Source organism: Tiliqua scincoides, chromosome 3 (assembly GCF_035046505.1).
Source record: "Tiliqua scincoides isolate rTilSci1 chromosome 3, rTilSci1.hap2, whole genome shotgun sequence".
NCBI lineage: Eukaryota > Metazoa > Chordata > Lepidosauria > Squamata > Scincidae > Tiliqua > Tiliqua scincoides.
Genome location: NC_089823.1, coordinates 63,674,975 through 63,699,627, shown reverse-complemented (window position 1 = coordinate 63,699,627; position 24,653 = coordinate 63,674,975). Strand labels below are relative to the sequence as shown.

At 43.9% G+C, this 24,653-nt stretch overlaps 1 protein-coding gene across 1 annotated transcript in view; it reads right to left on the bottom strand.

The window, feature by feature from the left end:
* The window catches only part of PCP4 (Purkinje cell protein 4), a 54,724-nt gene extending 48,313 nt beyond the window's left edge, over positions 1-6,411 (bottom strand). The window contains exon 1 of the mRNA XM_066621296.1: positions 6,360-6,411. Within this exon, the coding sequence (XP_066477393.1) occupies positions 6,360-6,411 (52 nt within the window). The remainder of the gene's footprint in view (positions 1-6,359) is intronic.
* Positions 6,412-24,653: the final 18,242 nt, after the last annotated feature.

The window sequence follows — 24,653 nt, the reverse complement described above, 5'->3', positions numbered from 1 at the left end:
TGGTTTGCAAAACCGGCAGGGTAGATGAGGCTATGTGCATCAAGAGTTAAACAAGCTGTTATTAGGGGGAGAGCACTGCTGTCCAATCCCCATTATAGCCACATCCCTTGGTATTTATAAACTAGGCAGCAGCCTCTAGGGCAGCCATTTTCAACCTTTTTCAGCTCACAGCACACTGACAAGGCACTAAAGTTGTCAAGGCACACTACTACTTTTTAATTACATTATTATGTTAGAATTAATTTAATTAACATAACTAAGGGCACAAGCCTAACCAGGTCTACTCAGAAGTAAGTCCTATTTTGTTCAATGGGGCTTACTCTCAGGAAAGCATGGTTAGGATGGCAGCCTTAGATCATTACATGACAATGAAAGAAATTCCCCAGAAGCTTGTCAGGAGGTGTATGTGGTTTCTGGGAAGGTTTTGAAGCAGGTCTGTTCAAACTGTTATCAGTTGATGTGCTCTGATATGCAAGGAAGTGGCAAAGAGAGATGAGACTGAGCACACTGGAGAAACAGAAATGTGCTGTGAGGGACAGTGAGACGATGTGGCTGAAACAAGTGCAGGATTCACTGGGGTGGGGGGAGAGAGAGAGAAAGGGAATGGGAGGCACCTTCTGAACTTTGGAAGGTGGTGATGAGGGAGGGGAGGGGCAGAAAGAGAGGGGTGAACTGCAGTTATGATGGGGGGTGTGCAGGAGGGGAGGAGGTGGGGTGGGGGGAAGAAAAGCATCACTTGCCTGCTCATTTATTTAAGAAAGAATGCAACCAAGCCTCCGTGCGTCTACTCAGAAGTAAGCCCCATTATAATAAATGGGGCTTACTCCTAGGTAAGTGTGGAGAGGATTGTGGCCCAGCACCCTTCCTGCCAAAGCCTTGCCAGGGGAGGCAACAAAGGCAGGGTCACTCTGGGACATTGCAGACAAGGAAAAGGGTCTCTCCAGGACCCTTGCCAGCCAGCTGCTTCTGGCTCCTACCTGCTTCCACCTTCAGGCTCGCTCTCGCTCTCACTCTCACTCCTTCCTTCCTCTCGCTGCTCGCCCTCACTCCCTCCACGTTTCTCTAGCTGGCTGGCTGGCTGCCCAATCAGTGCCCGGGGCAGGCACCAGCAACAGCAGGAGCGCTCAAGCCCCTGCGCGGCTGTCCCTTTCTCTCCTGCTGCTGCACGAGGCTTCAAGCCACTGCTTCTCCCCCCCCCCCCGCGCAGCTGCTGCTGCTGCTGCTGCCACTACCACCTGACTCCTTGGACCCACAGCACACCTGAGGCAGCCCCATGGCACACCAGTGTGCCGCGTCACAGCGGTTGAAAACTGCTGCTCTAGGGCCTCTAAAAAATAAAATCACTATAACTGATTTTACTTAAGCTCTAATGCCAGATGCAGCTCAGACTCTAAAAGACCTTTGATTATACCACGGATTGTTGCAGAGAGATACAGTGAAGAGTGAGGTATAGTGGTTAGAGTGCTGGATGCAAACCTAGATTCAAATACCCATTCCAACATGAAGCTCACTGAGTAACCTTGGACTAGGCACACACTCAGGCCCAGTCCTATCCCTGAGATACACCAGTGTATTTGTACATATGCTGGCACAACAACAAATTGGTACAAGATGTTGGAGGGACAATGGGAGGGATGAGGAGAAGTCAGTGTACACCATATCCAACCCCCCTTCAGACAACAGACATGCCTTTGACACCGAAAAAAAGCTTGCAAATGACAGAGGTGGTACAGGTGAGAGGAACCCCAGAAGGAACAATGGGGAAGACAAAAACAGCAGAAAATTGCACCTCTTGCCACCCCCTGTTCTGCCCGCTTCCTTACAATGGAGCACAGGACACAGACCACATTTGGCAGCCAATCACAGAACTCAGTACTAAAGCCCCTGCCAGAAAGACCACATCTCAGATGAGCCAACATGCAATATGAGGCTATATCTCTCATCTCTCAGAGGGGAACTTGGTGATGGTGAAAGGGCACTTGGCTCACCAAGGGAGCACTTTGCACAAACAAGCTCTTGTTTCTCACATCACGTATGGCAAGATATTTGATCAACCTTTTCAGATTTCTTATTTCAGGTGTTCTGCCCCAGAAGGTCTCCAGACACAGACGCTCAGCTAGAACCTATTCTTCCCTGCCCAGACAATGGGACAATGCACCCCACATAGGTAAGCAAAGGGTCGGGGGTAGGGAATCCCATGCTGCAGTATACTGATGCTGCATCCCCCTTTCTTGTCTGTAACCCCCACCCTATTCTTGCCCTCCAAGATAATCAAATGTGTCTCCACTATCAACTGTGTTGCCTAACCATCATTTCCCTTTGAAACAGCATAAAGCAGGGAGTGTGTGCCCCCTCTTGGGAAATGCCAGGGACTGTAACCATTACTAATGCTGGCTAAACTTTCAGCAGAACCCTATTCTTTCTTTTCAGGACTGCACCATTGCCATAAGAGTTTCAACAGTGGTTCTGCAGAGTTCCTGCAGAGGCTGCCCTCTTCCAAAGGAGCTATTTTTCTACCCTTGCTGGTGGCTCTGCTCAAAAAGGTATTCCATTAATGTGTGTGTTTGTGTGAGTGGGGTGAGGGAACTTGAACCCTGGGGGGCAGAAGCTCCTAGTCATTCTTTGTGTTTTTCAGCCCAATCCTATCATTGGGCTGCGCTGCCAGGATTTGTGTTCTGGCAACATAGCCCAAATTATGTCATCACAAAATGTGATGCTCTATAGTGCTCTGCCAGGCTGCTGCTGGAAACAGCAAGTGGCACCAGGCTTACAGCATTCCTGAATCCTCCAGTACCAGTAAGTCAGCAGGGGAGAGGGCCATGGGGGAGGATCAGGGCAGGGAGGGGAGGAACCAGGGGCAGGAAAGGAGAATATAGATCTGGTGTCAATAGTACATGCCAGATCTTATCCCCTCTTTTGCCCCACCCATTTTCCCTCCTCAGACATATACCACTGAAACAGGTGGCATATGTCCCAGGAGAACCATAGGTGGCCTGAAGGCTTATGCGAAGGTATGTAATAAACATTTTTGCCTCCTGTTCACCTTCAGGTTGCCTCCTCGCACCATAGCAGACAGTGCATGCCTTTTTGGTGTGTCTGCATCAGCACTGGTGGGGGGGGGGTAGAATTGGGACCTTCGCCCCTTTGCTGCGGTTGCCACTGTAACCCTTGTAGTAGATGGGTCTGCTGTGGCATCCTTGGATCACAGTATGTGTGAATTTGTGTGTAGTGTCCTCGAGGCATCCCCCCTTGGTTGGGGTGGTGCCTGTTGCCATGTTGCTCATTCGGCTTGCAAGGGGAGTGCCCCCCCCCAAGCACTGGCCACTCATTGGTGCTGCACCTGCCCTGCCGCCTATTCAGTTCATGCTGGCAGTGCTTCTCTGGCCATCAGTGTTGAGGCTAATTGGATGCAGTGATTGGATGACAGAGTAAAATCCATTGCACTGATATCTCATGGATGTCCCACAATTATGCAGCAACACCATGGCAATGACACAAGAGTATCCCATGGACAATGTGCTAATGTCATGGTAGTGACACACTAATGCTACTCTGGCCATGGCCATGTCTGGTGATGACATGCTAATGCCAAGGTGATGACATACTGATGATGTGTCAATGTCACATCGATGATGTGCTGATGTCAGGATGCCACTTCATGGATTACTAGGCTGTGTTTGTGTCTTCATGGATGCTGGGGGTGTTACTGGATAGAGGTGTGCCGGCATTGCTTTTGTTGTACCAGCCTTTACTGCGGTGTTCCCAGGACAGGCTCAGGATATGACAGATATCGCACCAGCATCTGTGCACCATCAGTGAAGATTCAAACAGAATTGGGCCTTTAGTCTAGCCTACCTCACAGGGCAGTTGTAGCAATCAAATAGGTGGGGAGCAAAGAACCATGTACGGTGTCCTGAGCTTGCTGGAGGCAGGGTAGGAAAAAAAATGTGATTAATAGCATTAATAGATACTACTTGCATCCTGGAAAAAGTTTCTTGTCTTTGGCAAACCTCCAGGGATTATTTCATTTGAGTAGATGTATATAAGACCTGTTATCATGAGCCATACCATAAATCACCTTTGCTTCTCTTGTGTACTGTTTAAATGAATATCTTATTGTTACTGATGGGTATTAGAATGTGGTGGAGGTGGATTTGTAAATTGAATGGGGTTCCTTTGGCCTATGTAGATTTCTCATTATTAACCATCTGAAGCAAGGTCCACTTTAAGTTCCTAACTAGACACTACAGGGGACATGTGATTGCTAACAGGATGTGGTGAGGCAGCTGGCCTCAAACGGCAGATTGGTGGAAATGGCTGGGGGGGAGTGTGCCCTGAACTCCTTGTGCCCACTGGCAGTCTCACCAGTCCATTAGCCAGCCAGCTTATTTTGCAGACAAATACTGAACATGGGGAGAGTGGGCTGTGTGACTAGCCACTGTGCATCGCCATCATTGGGGGCAGGCTCAGAGGGTCTGATCCTGCTGAGACCCCTTATTCATTTGCTTTCCCTGGCAAGCAAAACCTCTTCATGGGTCTATGTAACACTTTGTTCTGCAACTCTCCATTTGACCTCCTTCCTGTCCTTGTTCCTTCCACCACTACCTGTCCCCTGTGTGTCTTGTCCTTTTAGACTGTAAACTTAAGAGCAGGCCTGCATCCCATTTTTATCTATACAGAAAATCTGGCACTAGCTATGTACAAAGGTTTTGGGGGAAATCAAAGAATAATAAATTCAGAACAAGAAGAAGTAAGTGTTAAAGTGTACACTAGGGAGCCAGTCTTTTCTCATATTTAGTATTTGACTGGTAGCATTCTTGCCCCATAGGTTGGCTGCCAAATCCTCAGTGTATCATCATCTAATATTCCCCCAGCATTTTCTCCGGAAACACCAGTCGTCATCAGAGGGCTGAGGCATAATTGTTCCACTACCTCTAGCAGAGGAGATATCACAGCTGAAATGAGCATGAGTGCAAAAACATAATGATTATACATTAAACCGGATAAACAATTTTGTCACTAAGGAGCGTGGGAGGAAACAGCGTTTATGACTACTTGGGGCTATATAAATTTTTAAGTCAGTGGTTTTGCGGAACATCAAAGGCACATCATTAAAAGTGGATGGGAAAATCAAAAATCACTTTGAATTTGTCTTTATAGGAAGACTGGAGGAAGAGTGGAAACTACAAAAGAGGCCAAAGAATATGATAAAGGACTGCCAAAGATGGGTTCCCGCTGGTGGCAGACATACTTTTCTACAGCACTATTAAGGCTATGAATACCATTTGAAGGATACAACATAATCCAGAGACTTGTAGTCAAAAGGATAAAGGAGCTGGAGTCTGTTTTAAAAACCACCACTTGAAAATACTCTTTTAACAGTGCAATCCTATGCATGCTTACTCTGAAGTAAGTTCTATTGCATTCAGTGAAATCTACTCCCAGGAAACTGTGTTCAGGATTGTAGTGTAAAAGTCCACATATTTCTCTGCTCCCCTTTATCTTGCTATTACTGATTTTATTTTTCTTTAAAATTCTGCTCATAACTTGCATTTTTTTAACCTCCCTCTGCCTGCATCTGCTATTTGCAGAGGGCAGGGAGCTCTCATCATACCAATCTTTTTTTTTTTTTTTTCATCTTGGCAAACAGCAATTGCAGGGGGCTTAATACAGATCAGGGTCTTGGCAGCAGGTACGGTTAAAGCACCCCTATCTACCTTCACTGCGGTCAGATTTACAGTGACCCCAGTCTGGCTGCTATTTTTAAAAGAAAAAACTAAACTGAATGTAAAATGTAGTTTAGATCTAATAAGAAAGAATAAATTCTTTTGGTGTTCTTTTGCCTTTTAAAAATAATAGAGAAAGGAGATATTAAATTTGTATGAAAATCCAAAGAATTATGAATCTTGCCCTTTCCACACAACACATGCAAGATGAATGAATGGAAGAGCAAGAATCATGGCATTGTCCCTTCAATATAATTTTATTTATTGATTTAGGGCTGTCAATATACATCAGAGAATATTAGAGTTGGAAGGGATCTTGGGGATCATCAAGTCCAATCCACTGCTCAGCACAGGTAGTACAGCATGTCCATCTAGCCTCTGCTTTAAAACCTCTAAGGCAGGAAAGCCCACAATGCACATGTCAGACTGTTCCAAGGCTAGACAGCTTTTACAGGTCAGACACTTTTCCTCAGGAATACAACCTAAATCTGCTTCCCTGCAGTTTCGGTCCATTGGTTCTAGTCCTGTCCTCAAGAACCACGGAAAGGAAGTCTTCCTTTCTTCTCTGTGACATTTAAGATACTTGATGACTGCTATCTTATCTCCCCTTGGTCTTCTCCAGGCTAAACATACCAAGCTCTTTTAACAGTTCCTTGTAAGGCTTGATTTCCAGACCACTTGCCATCTTAGAGCCCAATCCTGTGGTCCGTGGCATGGCTCCATGCTGCGGACCATAGTTGCAAACGTGCTGTAAGGCATGTTTGCAGAACTCATCACCTGGGCTCATCAGAACTCATCAGAGCTGGGCTAGCGAGCGGCGGTCGCCCAGGTTCTATGGCTCGGCGGTCTCCTGGACCGCCGGGCTGCAGAATGGGAGGCGGGGGTGTGGCCTGGGGCGTGGGGGAGGTGTTCTGGGGAGGGGGGAGGCATGCCAGGGGGCAGGCGGGAGGCATGCCGGGGGGAGGGGGAGAAGCGGATCAGCGGAGCTGAGCTCTGCATGATCCAAGACATTTGTGGAGGGCTGCATGCCCTACATGAGCACTTTTACTTTAGCGCTGACCTTTTGGTCGGCGCTAAAGAGAGTAGCCCCATTGCAGGGCTGCTTCCCTTACTTGGGGGAAGGGGACGAACGTCCCCTTCTCCCGAGGTGCCTCCCATGATAGCGTGGGAGGCGCAGGATCCGGTGGCAGCCCTCCATGGAGCCACCGAGCCTGGGCGCTGCGGGCAGTTCAGGATTGGGCTGTTAGTTGCCCTCCTCTGGACCCCTTCTTGCTTACCTATGTTCTCCTTAAAATATGGTGCCCACAACTGGATGAGTACTCCAAGTGATTTCCAACTAGTGCAGTATCAAGAGGAACTTGAGCGCTCTGGGCTCTCTGCTAATGAAGCCCAGCAACGTATTTGCATTTCTGCAACTGCTTCGCTTTGCTGGCTCATATGCAGCACGTGGTCCACTAAGAGCCCAATCTATTCTTCCCCCCACCCACTGGTGCAGCAGTGCCAAAATGGCTACCGCTGCACCTCTGGAAAGGGAAGTTGTGGAGGTCTGTTCTGGGAAAGCAAACAATAGTTCCCTTACCTTGGGGTAAGCCTTCACGGTGAAGGTGTCTACTCAGACTTGTGCTAGCTAAATAGCCGACGAAGGTTCACAAAGACCAGTGCCACAGGACTGGGTCTGGGAAGGGGGTTAGGATTTGAACCTGCCCGTTTTCCAGACCTGATCTGTCCAAATCTCACCTCTCAGTTTTAAGACTAGCTATAAGATTAAATGTTTAATAATCCAAATCATAATAATAAAGCGTGAAGAAAATTTGTACTGCAGTTTGGTGGCACTAGGAGGCTTGTAAAGCGGTCACAGACCCTCCAGAGAGCCATAGCAACAAAGTAAGTTTTAAAAAAACCAAAACCATTTCCTCTCCAGTGGTGGCATGATCATGCCAATCACATTGCTGCCCCCTTCCCTCAAACACTTACTAGGTCTCCAACTCTCGCTGTGAGTTTGGGAACCTCTGGTGTAGCCTAAAGAGAGAAGATTGGGGGGAGAGGAAGGAATATATTGGCATATATTGACAATATATTGATATATATGACAATATATCGTTGTCAAGTATTTGAAAGGATGCCAGAAAGATGGGAGCAAATTTCACACTATCTATTGAGGATACAACATGAAGCAAATTGTTTTAAGGTACAGGAAAGTGAATTTAGGTTAAACATTAGGGAAAACATTTTACTGCAAGAGTAATTCAGTAATGAAATCAGCTGCTGAGGAAATCTGTGAAGAGGCACTTGTTCAGGAGTCCTTTTCATTTGTAGTACTGTGTGAGGAGACTGGACTAGGTGACTGACTGGGTCATTTGCAACATCACCAGCCTCAAGGGGCACTCACTGCAATATTTCTTACTACTTGTTTACAACCCTAAGCTGTATCCATAGGTTCTATGAAAATGTACCTGAAAGGAAGATGATTTCTTCCTATTAACCACAAAATGTATACATATATGGACCACTGAGCTGCGGCACGGTAAGCAGGGGTGGGGAGGGGGTGGGGAGACATGGGGAGGGAGGAGGGGAGAGGCGAGGTGTGGGGAGGGTGAAGAGAGGGCAGGTGGGAGGCGTGCCAGGGGAGGGAACGTGGAGGCAGGAGAAGGGTCCAGTAGAGCTCAGCTCCATCAGATCCTGACCATTCGTGTAGGGCTCAGCGCCCTACATGAACGCCTTTTACCACCAACCTTTTGGTCGGCGGTAAAGTGAGTAGCCCCATTGCGGGGCTGCTTCCCATACCCAGGGGAAGGGGACGAAAGTCCCCTTCTCCCGAGGCGCCATCCACAGCAGGCTGAGACGTGCAGGATGCGGCAGCGGCCGTTCTCAGTGCCGCTGCAGCCACGCACCCTGGGCAGCTCAGGATTGGGCTGTGAGTGCTGCTTCCGCCAGATCTCCAGCGAATCAATTTGAAGTAGCCAGGCTAGGCTGGTAGCTATTAATAATTGTTAGGATCAAAATAATGCATGGGTGTTTGGAGGAAATGGCTGTACCTGCAAATATCACTGGATTGACACATTGCTTAAGCACCTCACAATGAACTTCATTTTTGCAGGGCATAGTCTTTCTGATTACAGTTATCTTGCAGTATGATAGAGTGGGTGTTTTATGCTAACAGGAAATGGTTTGATTCAAACAACTTTATTTTAAAAGATACAGCTCTCCTTTGGTATTGATTTTTATTCTGTTTTATACTTGTTAACCGTTGTCCATATATAATAAGATTTCAGACACGTATGCAACATTTTTTAGCCAATGGAGGAAGGGAGTTGGCATGGGACAGCATACAGATATACCTTTTGAGTACTAGATGAAGCTGGTCCTCACTATCTCCTACTGTTCATAGTTGGTGCCCTATGGGAAGTGATTTTTAAAGTGCAATTCAATCAGAATCACCACTTGAGAAACCTCTTCTGCTAGTGAAAATGTCTAGATTTAATCTGACTTATAAGGGGAATTGACAGTGTCACTGATGTTGGATTTTACTCAGAATCCAGAGGGCAAAAATATTTCAGGATGGAGACAGGCAGTAGATTTTCAGAAAGTGTAAAGCCATAGTCAGGGGCTGACCCAAGGCCTCTTGGCACTTGAGGCGGCATGTCAAAAGCTGCCCTTCCCAGCAATGCACCCAGCTGCCACTGCTCCTTTTCCCCCTCAAATTATTATTATTATTATTATTATTATTATTATTATTATTATTATTAACAGTAATTCAAATCCCTTGATTTGAAAAGAAAGAAGGGAATGGAGTGAGAAAGGACGCTCTAGCCCACCACTCTCTTCTTCTTCTGCACAACACTTCCTCTTCCAATCCATTCTCCTTCCTTTTGGAATTTAAGGCATGAGAAAAGGAGCAGGAGAAGTGGATTGGCAGATCCCACCTTGCTTTCCATGTTTAAAAAATATTCTTGCACCAAAAAAGACCTAAGAATTGTCCAGTTCTCCGGCAACTGCCTCTTCCCACTGGGTTCCTAGGAAACCGGATAATTGTTCGGCCATGAAAGTCTACAAAGCCCAGCTGATTGTTCAGCTGCCACATGCAGGGACCAAGACACCAGCAGCCACACTCACCTTGGCCAACTCTGCGCAAAGCTGAGAGCAACTAGCTAAGAACTACCACTCTCAGTACCCCTGCGGGCCCTAAAATTAAGCCCCATGCAGCTTCCTTGTTGGGCACTCTAGAACTAGGTGATGACAATTACATCATTGCTGGGTGCTCCTGAGTGGAACCTGCACAGCCACCATACTGCTCCATGAACTTTCCTCTAAGATTAGAGGGAACAAAGGTGAACAGGTGCGGGTTACCCACAGAGCACATCTCACCATTCTGCCACCTTCCTCCAGCCTGTCACAGGAAGCAGCCACTTCACCTTGACTTGTGGTTGAGCTGGCCCTGACAAAAACTCCAAGCAAATAACTCTTTGGAAAGCTACCCTTAAATATTGAAAGAACAGTTCTGGCTGTGGAAAGAACTCTTCCTGGGGATCACCAGTTCCTGCACTGGGGCCCCCATGGTGTCTCCTAACCATCCCCAATTGCACTGCCACTGGTACTGTAGGTTCAGCTGTCAGCCTAGGCTGACAGTCATACTCTAATGGGTATGATTCCTCTGCAAGTGCACCAACCTCCCATGCCACCCCTGGGAAAGAAACACCACCATTTGTCTCCTGTATTAGTCTTTAAGTAGGAAAAACTTCCACTGCTATCAACATAGACTCTATTTCTCCTTAAATTACAGATGCTCTACTAAAAACTATCCAGTGAGGATGTAGGGTCATATTGGGTAATCCAAGTATGTCATCCTTAATTTAATTTTAGTTGATTTAATTAGAAATAACTATTTTTGGCAATCTCTGATAACTAGGACAAATGATTTACATTTGCAAGACTTTGAGGATGATTTCCATAAATGGTATCCTTTAAAACAGTCAGGGGAATGCCATATAATAGACCCGTTCCATGGTCCTTCATGGTGATTTTGATTTTGTAACCCCCAAAGTGCATCTAATCTTTTTACTTAAAGAGGTAGATTTTTACATCAAGATCAAAGATGAGTAGCATAAAAAGCAGAAATTGTAGTTCCTTAAATCTTTGTCAATCTACATATTTTGAACTCAACATATTTTAAAGGATATTGTAATCAGAAGTATTTCTGGCTTGAGAACTAACAGGATGTCTGAAATTCTTTTTGAAATAACAAAATTCTGTTAATGTGAAGTCCTTAAAGCAGCAGTCCTTCCATTTTTTTTTTCTGTGAAGGACTATACTTTTGATATTTATTTACCTGGGTAACCCTTATCTAACATGAATAATTCCACACGCTTCAATAGGACAACTGTATTAGCAACACTTGCATGATCATGGCCTTGAATGTAATGTACATTTCTGTAAATAGCACATGCTTCCTTTGCAAAGGGTAAGAACAGAAATATATGGTTAGTTTCTTCTTTCTTTCTCTCCTCACCCCCCCCCAACTGATTGCCAATTAAGCCTACCCATTTTTATAAGTAGAGGATGTATCCTAATTGAAGTGGAAAAGAGAAACCTGGATACAACTTGAAACAGTGTTTGATGTAAATACAAAACAACCAGCCTTTAAGACTATTCCCAGTCCTCCTCCTGTCAACTGTGCTCATGCATAAATGTGCACATTGCTACATCTCCAGTAACTGAGTTGCTTAATAATGCCAGTGCCTTCTCCTGCTTTATCATGTAAGCATAAGTTAAAAGTGCAGAACTTGAATATGGGCATTGGTATGCAGGGCAGCCTGGAGGCCACACCCTGTACTAAGCCCTCCATGGCACCCTTGCCCAACCTCCAATGGTGTATTGGGCACTACCACTGTTACTAATACTGAGGATTCAAGTGATGGCCCAGCCAGGTGGCCATCAGCAATTGCCCAGTCTGGCCAAACTCTGCCTTGAATCCTGCACTTCCATGAAATGGTAAGAATATCTCACAAAGATCTTCCTATAGACAATCAAGGCCACTCCCATACAGCATACATTCTCCAAGGCCTCTGATCTAGGGCTTATAGTTTACCCTGTGATATGAATATGAGCTTTTACAATTAAAATTGTCTGGGATTAAAGGCCACGGTCTAATAAAAATGTCAACACCTAAGTTTTGCCCACATTTTAGTGGGCATTATCAAAGGGTTGTAAGCACAACACAGTCAAAACTATCCAAACCAGGCTATAAATGGTGATTGTGAACTGATTGCTGGTTACATGCCTTCAATCACCACCTAAGTCAGTGATTTTCAACCTTTTACATCTCATGGCACACTGAGAAAGCACAAAATGGTCAAGGCACACCACCAGGCTTTTGACAATTGACAAGGCACACTATGCTGCCACTGGGGGCTCACATCTTCCATTGGCCCTATTAATAAATGACCTCCCCCCCCAAATTCCTGTGGCACACCTGTGGACCACTCGTGGCACACTAGTGTGCCATGACACAGTGGTTGAAAATGGCTGACCTAAGTACTTCAATTTACACCCAGTTATAGGGAGGCACTGAAATTCACAAGCACAAGAATAATTAAATAGAAAAGAAGAGACCTGGTGATGAGTAATGCTTCCCTCCCTGCTCTCTTGAAGGTTAGAATTCAAGGTTTTAACAATAAGAACTTTAGGCAAGAAGGAGGGTCAGATCCCTTTAAATCTCCAATGAACACAGATGTGATTAGTGAGTTGACAGGTGTGAATGGGAGTACTTAGGTGGTGATTGAAGGCATGTGACCAGCAATCAGTTCACTGCCACCATTTATAGCCTAGTTTTCCCTAGACAGAGAAGAATGGTTTTGTGTGTTGTTGAGCTTATAAACCTTTGACAATGCCCATCAAAGATGTGGACAAAATGTTAGGTGTTGATGTTTTTACTACAATATGACCTTTAATCAGATTGTATATGCACATGGGTTCTTGTACAATCTGGTTTCCCATTTATCATGGAGGACAGGGCTTCTTTTCTGTCTACGGAGTTGTCCCCTCTCCTGAAGTGAATTTGAGAGTGCTTCTCATAAGGAAAGTTCTGTGTGCACATTGATGCTACCACTCCACACAGGAGATGGCAAGGCTTGGGGCAATGAAACAGAGGCACAGAATACAGAATTTTTTTCCAAAAGCCCTTATTATTAACAGTATTTATTAACAGTATTTATATACCGCTTTTCAACTAAAAGTTCACAAAGCGGTTTACAGAGAAAAATCAAATAACTAATTGGCTCCCTGTCCCAAAAGGGCTCACAATCTAAAAAGATGCAAAAGAATACCAGCAGACAGCCACCAGAACAGACACTGCTGGGGTGAGGTGGGCCAGTTACTCTCCCCCTGCTAAAAAAAAGGAGCACCCACGTGAAAAAGTGCCTCTTACCCAATTAGCAGGGGTTCTTACCCAATTAGCAGGGGTTATAAAATCAGAAGGCCTGCATCACCTCCTATGGAATAATGTACATGAAACTAGTGATGAATGAAGGCCACAAGCATGGAATCTGAATGGAATAAACAAGGGAACAACTGCTGGTTGATATTCACTGATGAGAGGTAGATGTAGACCTTGCTGCTATTAGGCTGAATGAATTTCTTAGAGGCCTGGCCTGCGTTCCACTGAGCTGCCCTTTTAGACTAGAGAGAGAGAGCGCTAAGAGCTGCTTTTGCCCGTTTTGCTCTATTCTCAACAAAGAAGCTCAGTATAGCTTATTATTATTACATTTATATCACTTCCTGTAAAGAGCTCAGGGCAGCATATACAGTGTGTAGTCATCCCCCCTTCTCGCATTTTATCCTCGCAACTCTCTGAAGTAGGTTAGGTAGAGCTGTAGTGAATGGCTCAAGATCTCCCAGTAAGCTTCAAAGGTGAATGGGGATCTGAATCTGAGTCTCCCTAGATGTCATTCAACACTTTAACCTGACTTGCTCTCATGCATGTAAACGCTCTATGATAACCAAGCTCCCCTTGTTTCCCCCATATGTTTTTCTTAAGGACAGCCTCAGCATGAAGTTCAGTGGGAAAGAGATTTTCATGAGACACTTTGAAATCAGCACCATTGCAAAAAGACTGCTTGGCCAAGCAGACAGATCCCCCTCCATATTCCCTGTCTTTGAGCCCAATCCTATGCCTGATGTAAATTTACTCAGAAGTAAATTTACTCAGAAGTAAATCCCATTATGGTCAATGGGGCTTACTCACAGGTATGTGTGGATAAGATTGCAGCCTTCATCCCCAATCCTAGCCCCTCCCCTGTAGTCTCCATGTAAGTGGGAGGGAGGCTTTTGAGAATGGTCTCACTTTGGCTTTGTCTTCATGGTGGCAGCAGACTCTATTGATTTTGGCCTTTGCATGCAACAGATGAGGGGAAAGGGGGAAGCACTGGGACCAGGGCTCCCTCTCCCACCAGCATGGACTCTCATGCATATGAATTTCAGGATGTCTAATTCACAAAAAATGAGCCATGCACCATCACAGAGAGCAAGCTGAATTAAATTGCCACAGAGGTGGCAAGCTGATAAAGGAACAGTAGTAGACTTCAGTGCTGCATGGAAAAACAGGGAATGTTGGAAGGTTTACTGATGAAGGATGGAAAATTAGTTCTGAGAATAATCCACATATTTAAATGGTGATTTTTTGGGGGGACGGACTGACAATGGAACAGCCCCAAAGAAGAGTGTGCATTGAGAAAATCAAAGCACTGAGTACAGAAACCTGCACTTTCTGTGCAGGGGTGGGGGGGCAGTTTGAACTTTGCTTGACAACAGGGAGGAAAGAGAGAGATTAAACAAGATTTAATTTTCCAGGAAGCACATTCAGCTGTAATTGCATTAAAGGGTACCTTCAAGGGACAACACAATTATTAATGGCAGAAGCTGACCGCATCCAATTGCCTCATCATTGAACGTATTGATCCCACCGTTATTAAAATAGACTTATCTGCTCCCAAGACTGAAGGCTGATTACCTTACAGAGTTCCTTCTATGAGGAATACCTTTCCCCCCTTCTCTTTTGTACTTTTGTGCAGAGTTGATTGTGTTTTTCCTCAAAATTCTCTCAATGAGTCACCAGCCACATCACTAGGCATAAAATGCCCAGAACTTTGCGCACTGTCGCTTCGCCACAGACCCTCAGGATCTGCCATTCAGGACTCAGTGAAGCTCTAAGGGTAGGCTGAAGTGTTGGCCACATGCTATATTTGTGCCTGCTTGAGTGCCAGTGCAGCTCAAGAAGCATCATACTTGCCTCAGGACTTCACTGAGCTCAGATGGAACGTTGCCATCCATCAGGTATTGTAGTAAAACAAGCACATGCCAGCCATACCTCATTTCCTTCAGCAATGCTTCATAAGCTGAAGACTGCTGCTAAAGGAGGCAGGCAGCGCAGGCCTTACGGCACCACAAGAAAATCTGTATGTAAGGAAAACCTTCAGATGAAGACTATAGTTGGCTACTGCAAAGATATAAAAAGGCCACAACTCCATTGGGAATTTGGCTCGTATTGTTTAGCAGCCTATTGAAATGGATCTTGGACAAGATGAAAACTTTGAATTTATATATCGGGGTGGCCAAGATGTGGCTTGCAAGCCACATACAGTTTTTTGACATATAATGTGCGGCTCTCAGAAAAATGTTGCCTGAGCTCCTTTTTGCATCACAGTGACTATAAATGGCAAATAAATTTTCAAGCTTGAAAATTAAACTGATATAATTACACAGACCTACAAAACAGGGTCAGAAAAGTTTTTCCCAAACTTTATGGTGGTTTGATATGAATTTGGGGTGCCGATTCCAAAATTGGCAACCGTTTTGCCCTATCACGTCTAGTTTTGGGGATATAATATAGCCTCTTTAGTGAATGGTTCAAGCAGCTTCCTCATGAGGAAGCGTACACCGTGGCTTCCTCATGAGGAAGCTGCTTGAACCATTCACTAAAGAGGCTATGCCGTGTCTCCAAAACTAGACGTGATAGGGCAAAACGGATGCCATTTTTGGAATCGGCACCCCAAATATACCCAGGAATTGGTGTAATGTTTAAGGAAGCAGAATGTGTGTTGGCCTGTGTTATCAGGTATAAACTGAGAGTCCACTTGATTAAAGCATAAGTTTAATGTTCATGGTGAGTAAATATATTTAATAAATATCTAAGAATTTAAATGCTTCTTAAATATTGTGGCTCTCAAACAACTGAAGTTTATCATATGTGGCTCTTACATTAAGCAAATTTGGCCACCCCTGTTACATATCCACGTAAGAACGAGATAATTGTTTCAGACAAGACCAACTAAAAGAAAATTGTAACAAAACAGCATTTCAGTGGAAAGCAGGGTAGGGGTTGCATCATAATGGAGTTCATGCAGAAAGAACCCGCCCTTCTGGTCCAGAAACAGGATCACCACCCCGGCAACTAATAACAGAATAAAAAGTTCCTAAACAAGTTAAAAAGAGACTCGGCGGCCAATAAAGTACAAAAACAATGGCCGGAAAAGCACAAACAAGAGTCACATCATGGATTCAAGGAGGATTGGGGAATGTGTGAAAAAGGATATGGATTATGACCTACATTGCATGCAATCTGGCTAGTTTCATCTTTTGCCACCATAAATAAATATACACAAATTGATCCCATGATTGGTTTTATTTCATTCGTGAATGACTTGCATATTTTGCCAAAGGACACCTGGGTACTGTGAAAGGGCTTTAGCTGCCATGTTATTAAAAGTTGTTTGTTCAATGGGACCTAAGTTATACCCATGATGTGGCAACTGGTCAAAGTTATTTTCCTCTTCCACACCAACATCTTGGCACAAAGGTTGTTGATTTATGTCAGGATGTTGGCACAAGAGGATCAACAGCTTATTGCCTCTAGCAATCTAGAGCTCAGCAGAGCCTTAGAAATCTTGAAATGCAGACTCTTTCCAATGTTCTGCCCTTATTGTTTATAGACAGAGAAATATCTTAAAGGGACAGCCCTCTGGCTTGGAGTCTTGCACTCCCTTCAGGAAGCTTCCCCTTGATGAATATCTAGCACTGGCAAGCAGATGTGAGGAGTACAAGGTCCCTAGCATGAATGAGACTAGTTCTTCAAAGGTGTCAGGCTCAAGAGCTGCAAGTTCTGAGAGATCTTGTTGTTGTTGTTGTTGTTAACAGTATTTATATACAGCTTTTCCTGTTCCTTTGTTCCTGGAGCTCTTGGCTGAAGGGTATCCTCTCCAGCCCAATGTTAGAAACTGAGTCTAGCTCCAGAACTGGTCCAGTGGGCTCTTCCTCTTCGAACTTAAGAGTCTGAGTTACTGCTTGAGGCAGGGGTAATAGTAGGCCCTTGCCCAAGGTACTGCTATGGGTGGGAGGGGCCACAGCTCACAGCACATTCTTAGCATGCACAAGACCCCAGCCTCAGTCTCCAGCATCTCCATGAAGGACTGGCAAATACCCTTGTCTAAAACCCTGGAGAGCCAATGTCAGTCAGTGTGGATAATACTGACCTAGATGGACTAGTGGACTCTGTACACAGTAGCTTCATGTGTTGTGATCTCCAGAACAGCTCTAGTTGCTGAGAAGGCTGAGAAGCAGATCAGTCTTCCTTAATACAACACAGCCTGCTCAAATTGGGATAAAGCAGATACTTTCCTTGGTATATGGCCTACTTTCTTGAAGGAGCTCCAGAAGTACTGTATTCTCAGCCTCCGTTTCTTGCAAGCACCCTATTTAAGGAAGGTAGAGGCTCAGGCCACAATGTGATTATCTCTCAGGTGCATCATATTCAAGGATGTCATAACACAGTATAAACAAATGTTCTTTAAAATGTGCTGTTTTGGCTTTGCTTTTATGTGTAATTTAAGTTGCAACAACAGCAGTTTGTTTTTTTTTAAATCTTGTGATGAACACCCCACCGAGAGCTAAAACGATGCTAAAATTCTGGCTCAATTTTTCCCTCCTTCTGTTTCCCTCTTTTACCTGGTTTCCATTGTGTTCAGACTGAGTCTTTTTTTACAGCATCAAAATAGCCCCATATCAACCAAACATCATAAATGAACAACACTGAGAAGCATTGTGCAGCAAGACAAGAAAAGAAGGTGGGAGGAGGAAAATGAAGTCAACTGATAAAACCTTCATGTACTGTTTGTGCTCTGAAAATTACTGATAACAGAAAAAAAAATGACAGCTTCTCCTTGTCAAGTCCCGGAGCTCCTTCAGGCAACCTCTCCTCATTCACATCCATTTTTGACATCACATCAACAAGCCACCCCCTTTGTAGATCCTTATCTCAGGACCTGTTGGAAGACTCAGTGTGAGAGCCAGTGTCATGTGGGGGGGGGGATGGAATGTTGGGGCTACTTCATGGCCAAGTGGCAAGTTGGACTAGGGTTGCCTCCAGCACAGTTCCAACTTGCCACTCAGCCATTTATTTAGTTAAAAGATTTATAAGCCATTTTTCCAAACTCATGAACCACACTGGGTGGCCATTTTTGATTCATTCATGAAGTTTTTTGTTTGCTTGTTTGTTTTTTAAATGTGGAGTCACATCATTGATGCACCTAGACCAGTTTTGTCTGCTCTTATTAGCAGAAAGTTCAGGATCTAAGGCTGAGATCTTTCCCAGCTCTAAGACTCCAGATCTTTTTTACTGAACCTGGAATCTTCTGCAAGTAATGCATATGGTCTGCTGCAGATCTACAGCCCCTTCTCGGCAAGTCACCACAGCCCTTTTCTCACATTACACCACACAGAAATGAATACATAGGAGAGGGATAGTGTTGGCATCACAGCAGTGTACTACATTTGTTTCAATATCTAAAACGAGCCTGTGGACAAATGCATCTCTTTACTTGATTTGAAATACTGCCTTTCGGACACTGAAACAAACAGTTATAGGTTGGGGGCAGCGCTTGGCACCATTGGTTGACATGTTAGCTCCTGAGCACCCTCTTCCTAACTGCAGAGCCAACATGGCCCCTTGATTTTCCATGGGGGTGTTGGCAATGGATACTTGGGGAGTTTAAACTTGGGGAGATGGCTTGAGTGACAGTGCCCCTTCCTCTGGAATGTCTTTCCACTGGAAATTTCCCATTTTTTTCAGAAAGGTTGTAGGCATATTTGTTTCGGTAAGCCTTTCTGATTTCTTTTGACTGTTCCTTTACTTTCCTCCCTCACTCTTTTCTTGTTTTTAATGTTGATATTTTAGGATATGTGCTCTGCTGATTTGTTCTTATAAGTTTTATTGTATTTTAATCTGTGCTGTGAGCTATCTTGAATTTTTGGGGGAAAGGATATAAATATTTTAAAATAAATAAATAATGAATTTCAGGATGCCAAACTTTCTTCATCAAGTCAGAAAACTTCATGTACCAAATGTTCCGTGTCTTAAAAACTAAGCAGACTTTTGCGGTCCATCTCCACAGGCCCTATTTGTAGAAAATGACTTAATCTATGAGACAGCAATATAGATTTTAGAAAAGATTTAATAATGTCTTGTAGAGAGATCCCCCTCAGTAACGGGATTTGGAATAAATTCATCTGTTTTCTGGATATAATGGTTACAGAAACTGAATACGAAATATAAAAAAGCACAAATGGACAAAATAGACGGAAGTTCTTTTTTAAAGATTTTGATCAGTATTTCCTAGCTTGCAATTTGCAAGCAACATTATATTCCCATGTAGGTTTCCAGGAACAAGATGTAATAAATAAAGCATATTTCTGACCTTTGCTGATTTCAAAGAGGGGGCATTCATTATGTTCTAGGGAGCTGTAATGTTCTGAAGGGGGGGGAACCAATTATTTAAAAGGAAGCCAGAATGGAAAGGAGCTTCATGAAGGATTCTAGGTAATTTCTGTGCTTGCATACCCCTCTATATTCTCAGAGAGAAGTTGGTTCAATAAGAATTAGCATTTTGTCTATTCTTGCACCTTTGTAATTATCTGCTATCATCACAGCAATAACTGCCCATTCCTATTTTCCTTGCATTGGTAGGGAAAACAAATCAAGACATTGCCTATAAGTATGCATTTCCTCAATACCTCTTGTCCATGAAACACAAAGGTTGACCATTAGTGATAGGGTTGTGGACAGTAGACTCTTGCACCATGCTTTTGGCACATGATTAGAAATAATGATGAAAGTAATGAGAAAAGCATTCAGAACGGAAGGGTGTGTTTGGAAAATAATGCCCCCTGCATGAACATCCATGAGCTATTATAAGCCGAGCTCAACCCATCCATCCACCCCCCGCTTTGGATCACTTCATAATGGTACTGTACAAGCCCCTCTCATCTATCCGGTTCCCTCATTCCTCCTGTTCCCAACTTGTGCCAAAAGTACCATGTGACAAGGAGGGGAAAAAACATCAGCCAAGTGGGCAAAGGGCTGGTTCAAAGAAGATCTGTATTGCTGACCATCTCTGGTGGTTCCCCCCCCCTTTTCCTACCAATTAATCAATCAGGAGAAATAATCTCTATGCTTCCCATTAGCAGTGTAGCATAGCCCTTTGTTGCAGAGCGTCAGGAAGAGGGAGAGCCATTGGCTTCTGCAAGTCCCCCCCTACCATTTTCTCTCCTTCCTGCTCATCACTTGACATGTTTAAGAAAGGGGGGGAAGTGGGAACCGGCAATCAAATGGGCTGTGTTAGAAAGAGGCCTTCCTAACACACTGTAAGACAATCGCTCCCTTGAATAGTAGGATATCAAAAGGGAAGCGGGTTATGTATGTTTACAACATAATTCCCCCTTCAAAGCTCAAGTAACAAACTGAACCCTGCGCTTTTGTTTAAGGGAGGTGGAAAGATGCAAAATTGTTATGTGATACATGATGTGAACTTTCAAACAGAGTGCTTTACCAGTAAAAGATATTAAGTAAATAAAACAGAACAAGTTGGAATTTACTGTATTTGGTCACCCAGTTGGGAAAAAACGGTGTAGCTACTTCTTAAAGATGTTCCATCAGTCTTACCAGCCTGGCATTGAAGCGTAACAAATCTTTATCCTGTCCCAAAGGGGAGCGTGGGCAAAGTGACAAGTTTAAGACATCCTTTGCCCTCCTCTTTCAAGTGACAAGTCACCACCCACCTAATACAAGGCTGTCAGTTCAAATTATTAAGGGATCTTTCTTTGCCTGCCTTTCCCCCACACCCACCTTATGCCAGCTGAGGTTTTCTGTCCTCATCGAGTGGCATAAATATCTTGTTTGTCCTAATTATAGATATACACCCCTTGCTGTGTAGAGTTGGACAGTGGTTGTACACAAGGGGAATCAGTTCCCTGGGTGATTTCCTCAGATATTTCAGCCTTCTCAGTCACAGCCCCTTCTGAGATGTGAGCACCTTATGACTGAACAGGCAGTATATGAAACCATGTGCCACTTTTTTCTTGGGGCATAGTTCTGTTTAGTCAGCAGAGTTTTCCCTTCTGTACCTAGGTCACCTGCACCCAGTTTGGCCCTCACTTAGGTGTTAGAGTAATGAGGAGATAGAAAGCAGTTTGGTAATTACAGGGGGGAAAATTGGTGATGAAGGTTTTTGCAAGGAGAAAAAAACCAGCAGGCATTTTAGGTTAGAAACTCAAATGGCTCCTTCACAGGAAGTCTCTCCTTTATTTCTCCCACTTCTGGACCTCTCAGGCAACCAAACAAGTAGTATTCTGATAATTCTGTAAAGGCCTTAACAGCTCAGCTGTAACGCTTTTGATGCCAGTTTAAGTCCCATTCTTCTACCACACCGCTGGCGATGTTCACAGAAGCTGGCAAGAGCAGTAACAAAAACATGGTTATTCTGGCATAGAAAATTAAGAGTTATGCCCTTAACTTGTGTTAATAATTTGCTTTTCTGGGGAAAACACGGTCCAAAGAGAAGACACATTTCATTGGTTACTAGTCATAGATACTGTACCTAGTCTTTTAACTACACAATACACACAAATGTATGGTTGCGCTGCTTATGCAAGGGCTATAATTAGTCATTGTATTAATTTATTTTAAAGTAAATATTTATTCCGTTCTTCCTGCAAGAAGAGTTCAGGGTGGTGTACAATAGCTCCCCACCATTAATCCTCACAACTGCCCTGTGAAGTAGGCTGGGGGAGGATTGAGTGATGAGCACAAGACCACCCGCTGAGCTTTGTGCTAAGGACCAAACCACATGATACACTGAATGTATGTGGTCCTATGGTTTTTTGTTTGATTTTATTTTTAAATACCATGCCAGAGTGATGAAACTGGGTGAAAACATGGCAGGAGGTGGGGTGGCTTTAGAACTCTGTCCCTGTGTTGGTTTCAGTCCTGATCACACTGTCTTCAATCTTATGTAAAGTGAAGATGGGGGAAAAGTAATTTGGCTTTCAGTGCAAATTTTTCTTTCAATACAACGCATGGAGAATTTTGCAAGGGGCAAAGTGTAAAGTACTGTAATCATAACACTCCCCCCCCCCACGACTATGGTTTCAACCAGTTTCATTACTGAATGACGTGCTATTTAAAAACATCATTGACATCCTTCAGTCTTGGGAGACTATGGTATTGAGCTCTGAAAAGTGGTTCTGGAACAGCGTCTAGTGTGACTGAAAAGGCCAATCCCAGGGAGTGACAATCCCTTCCACACTGGGAGCAAATGTAGTCTGTCCCTGGTCTGTCTCCCTGGCTACGGGCCTTCCTTCTTTGCCTCTTTGCCTCAATCTGTTGGGCAAGTATCTCTTCAAATTGGGAGAGGCCATGCTGCACAGCCTGCTTGGAGGCAGTCTGAAGAGACACTTAAAAACAACAACAGGTTATATTATGTATAATTTGATCCTAAATTGGAATTTGAACCCAGATCTCCCTACTCTAAGTAGCATGCTAGCCATTACACCATACTGGCTCTCAGTAAAAATATGTAAGAAACAAGTGTTTGAAAGTTTGATTCTTCAATGTTTCAGCTTTAAACAGGTCTTATCAAATGGAACTAAACATTCATGGTTTTTTGGTCACCCAAAATCCACTCAAGCCCTATAGCTTCACTGTTTCTTGCATTTAATCATATACTATCAGGTAACATACAGAAAGTGTATACCTGGTTCACTTTAAGCAATTGTTCTGGCTGCTAGACTCATTGACAGATGTCAGATCATAGAGGGGGGATATTGCACTCTTACTGAAATTTATAAGTGAAGCTGCAATCTTATGCACAGTTTCCTGAGAGTAAGCCCAATTGAAAACAATGGAACTTACTTCTGAGTAGACAAACATAGGCTTGTGGTCAAAGCTCCCACTGATTTTAACACAGGAAGATTGTAGCACAGATAAATTCTTCAATAAAAGGAAAAGAAAATACTTCTTATGTACCAGTAGCTGTCCGTAAGCAATTGTGGCACTTGTGAACCAGGGGGCAAGGTCAGCAGAAAAAGAAGCAACCAATTTTTGTAAATGTCAAATACTAGATTACCATTATTCTAATTACTGTGCCTTAGCTCACCTCAGTTTTCCATCTACTTTTCCATGGACCTAGAACAAATATGTACTGCTTATCTTCAACCTTGTGTGAAGGGAGGTAGAGAGGTTCCTTCACCTTCCTAAGCTCTCTCTACTCCAGGGCAAGTGGTAGCATTTCAAAAGTAAATGCCCACTACGATTCTTCAGTAATCCTGCCTTGTTTTGTGATTTTTTGTTGCAAGAATATGAAAGTGGGCTTTCAAAGAAGTTTTTTTTGGGGGGAGGGGATTCATTGAGGGAATGTGGAAAAATGAATTTATTAGAAGAGGGAAGATTAATCTGATGGGAAATGAATTAACAGAACAGGAATTGCTTTGGGGGGATACAGGAGGGAATTTGGAGGGAGGTTTTCAGTTACAGCAGCCAGATGCCCCTGGAAACTCACAAGCAGGGTGCAAATGTGACAGCCTCCACCTGTTCTTTGAAAATAGCATCTATTCAGATCTGCTATGGGAACTAGGTTTATCTTTTGTCATAATTGCAAACAATGATCAGAGATGACAGCTCCTGTGAGATCAGAATGAGATCAGCAGCAGCCAACCTTGTCTAATGAATGCTAGCTGAGCAAATGAAAAAGCAAAATACCTTCAACATGCTTTGTAATTAATTCTTACAATTTGTTTCCCACTTATTAGGGATGGAGTTGCTTGGTTAATGATAACTCAAATATTGCAAGCAGGTGAAATTCACAGTTTGGGCATATTTTTTACAAACCTCAATATCATCCCTACATCAGATAGACTCTGCCTCTGAAACAGGACGTACTATTTTGCTATCATGGTTGATAGGAAGGGCTGCCATGCGCAAAGCCAGAGCATATCAGAGGCATGTGGATCCAAAGGAAGTGCAGAGTATATATACATATAAAAGACATTAAAAACAATATAACACAATAAAAACCTGGATCCCAAATTAAAATACATTCAAAAAGCGCCATGCCCTTATGCTGGTGTCAGAATAAAAGGCCTCCCTAAATAAAAATAAATAAAAAGGTCTTAAGCCCCTGCCGAAAGGACTCTAAAGAGGGAGCTGTTCTCAATTCCAGGGGTAGGGAGTTCCACAGATGGGGAGCCACCACCAAGAAGGTCCTTTTTCTTGCTGCCATCCCCCTCACCTTCACTAGTGGGGGCACAGTTAGAAAGGCCCCCTCTGATGACCTGAGAGGATGGGTTGGATTGTATGGAAGGAGGTGATCCCTCAAATACCCTGGACCTGAGCCATATAGGGCTTTAAAAGCCCAAACTAGCACTTTGAATTCAGCTCAGAAACGAACTGGCAGCCAAGTTCCAGCAGCGTAGGACCTACTAGGATTGGGGTCCTAGTCCCATCTTACAAAATTATGATTCTTTGGGAAGTGACACCATAACAATTAGATTGCTTTACATGTCTAGCTATTATTGTCTTGAAGACATGGGAAGTTTTGTGGAGGGAGC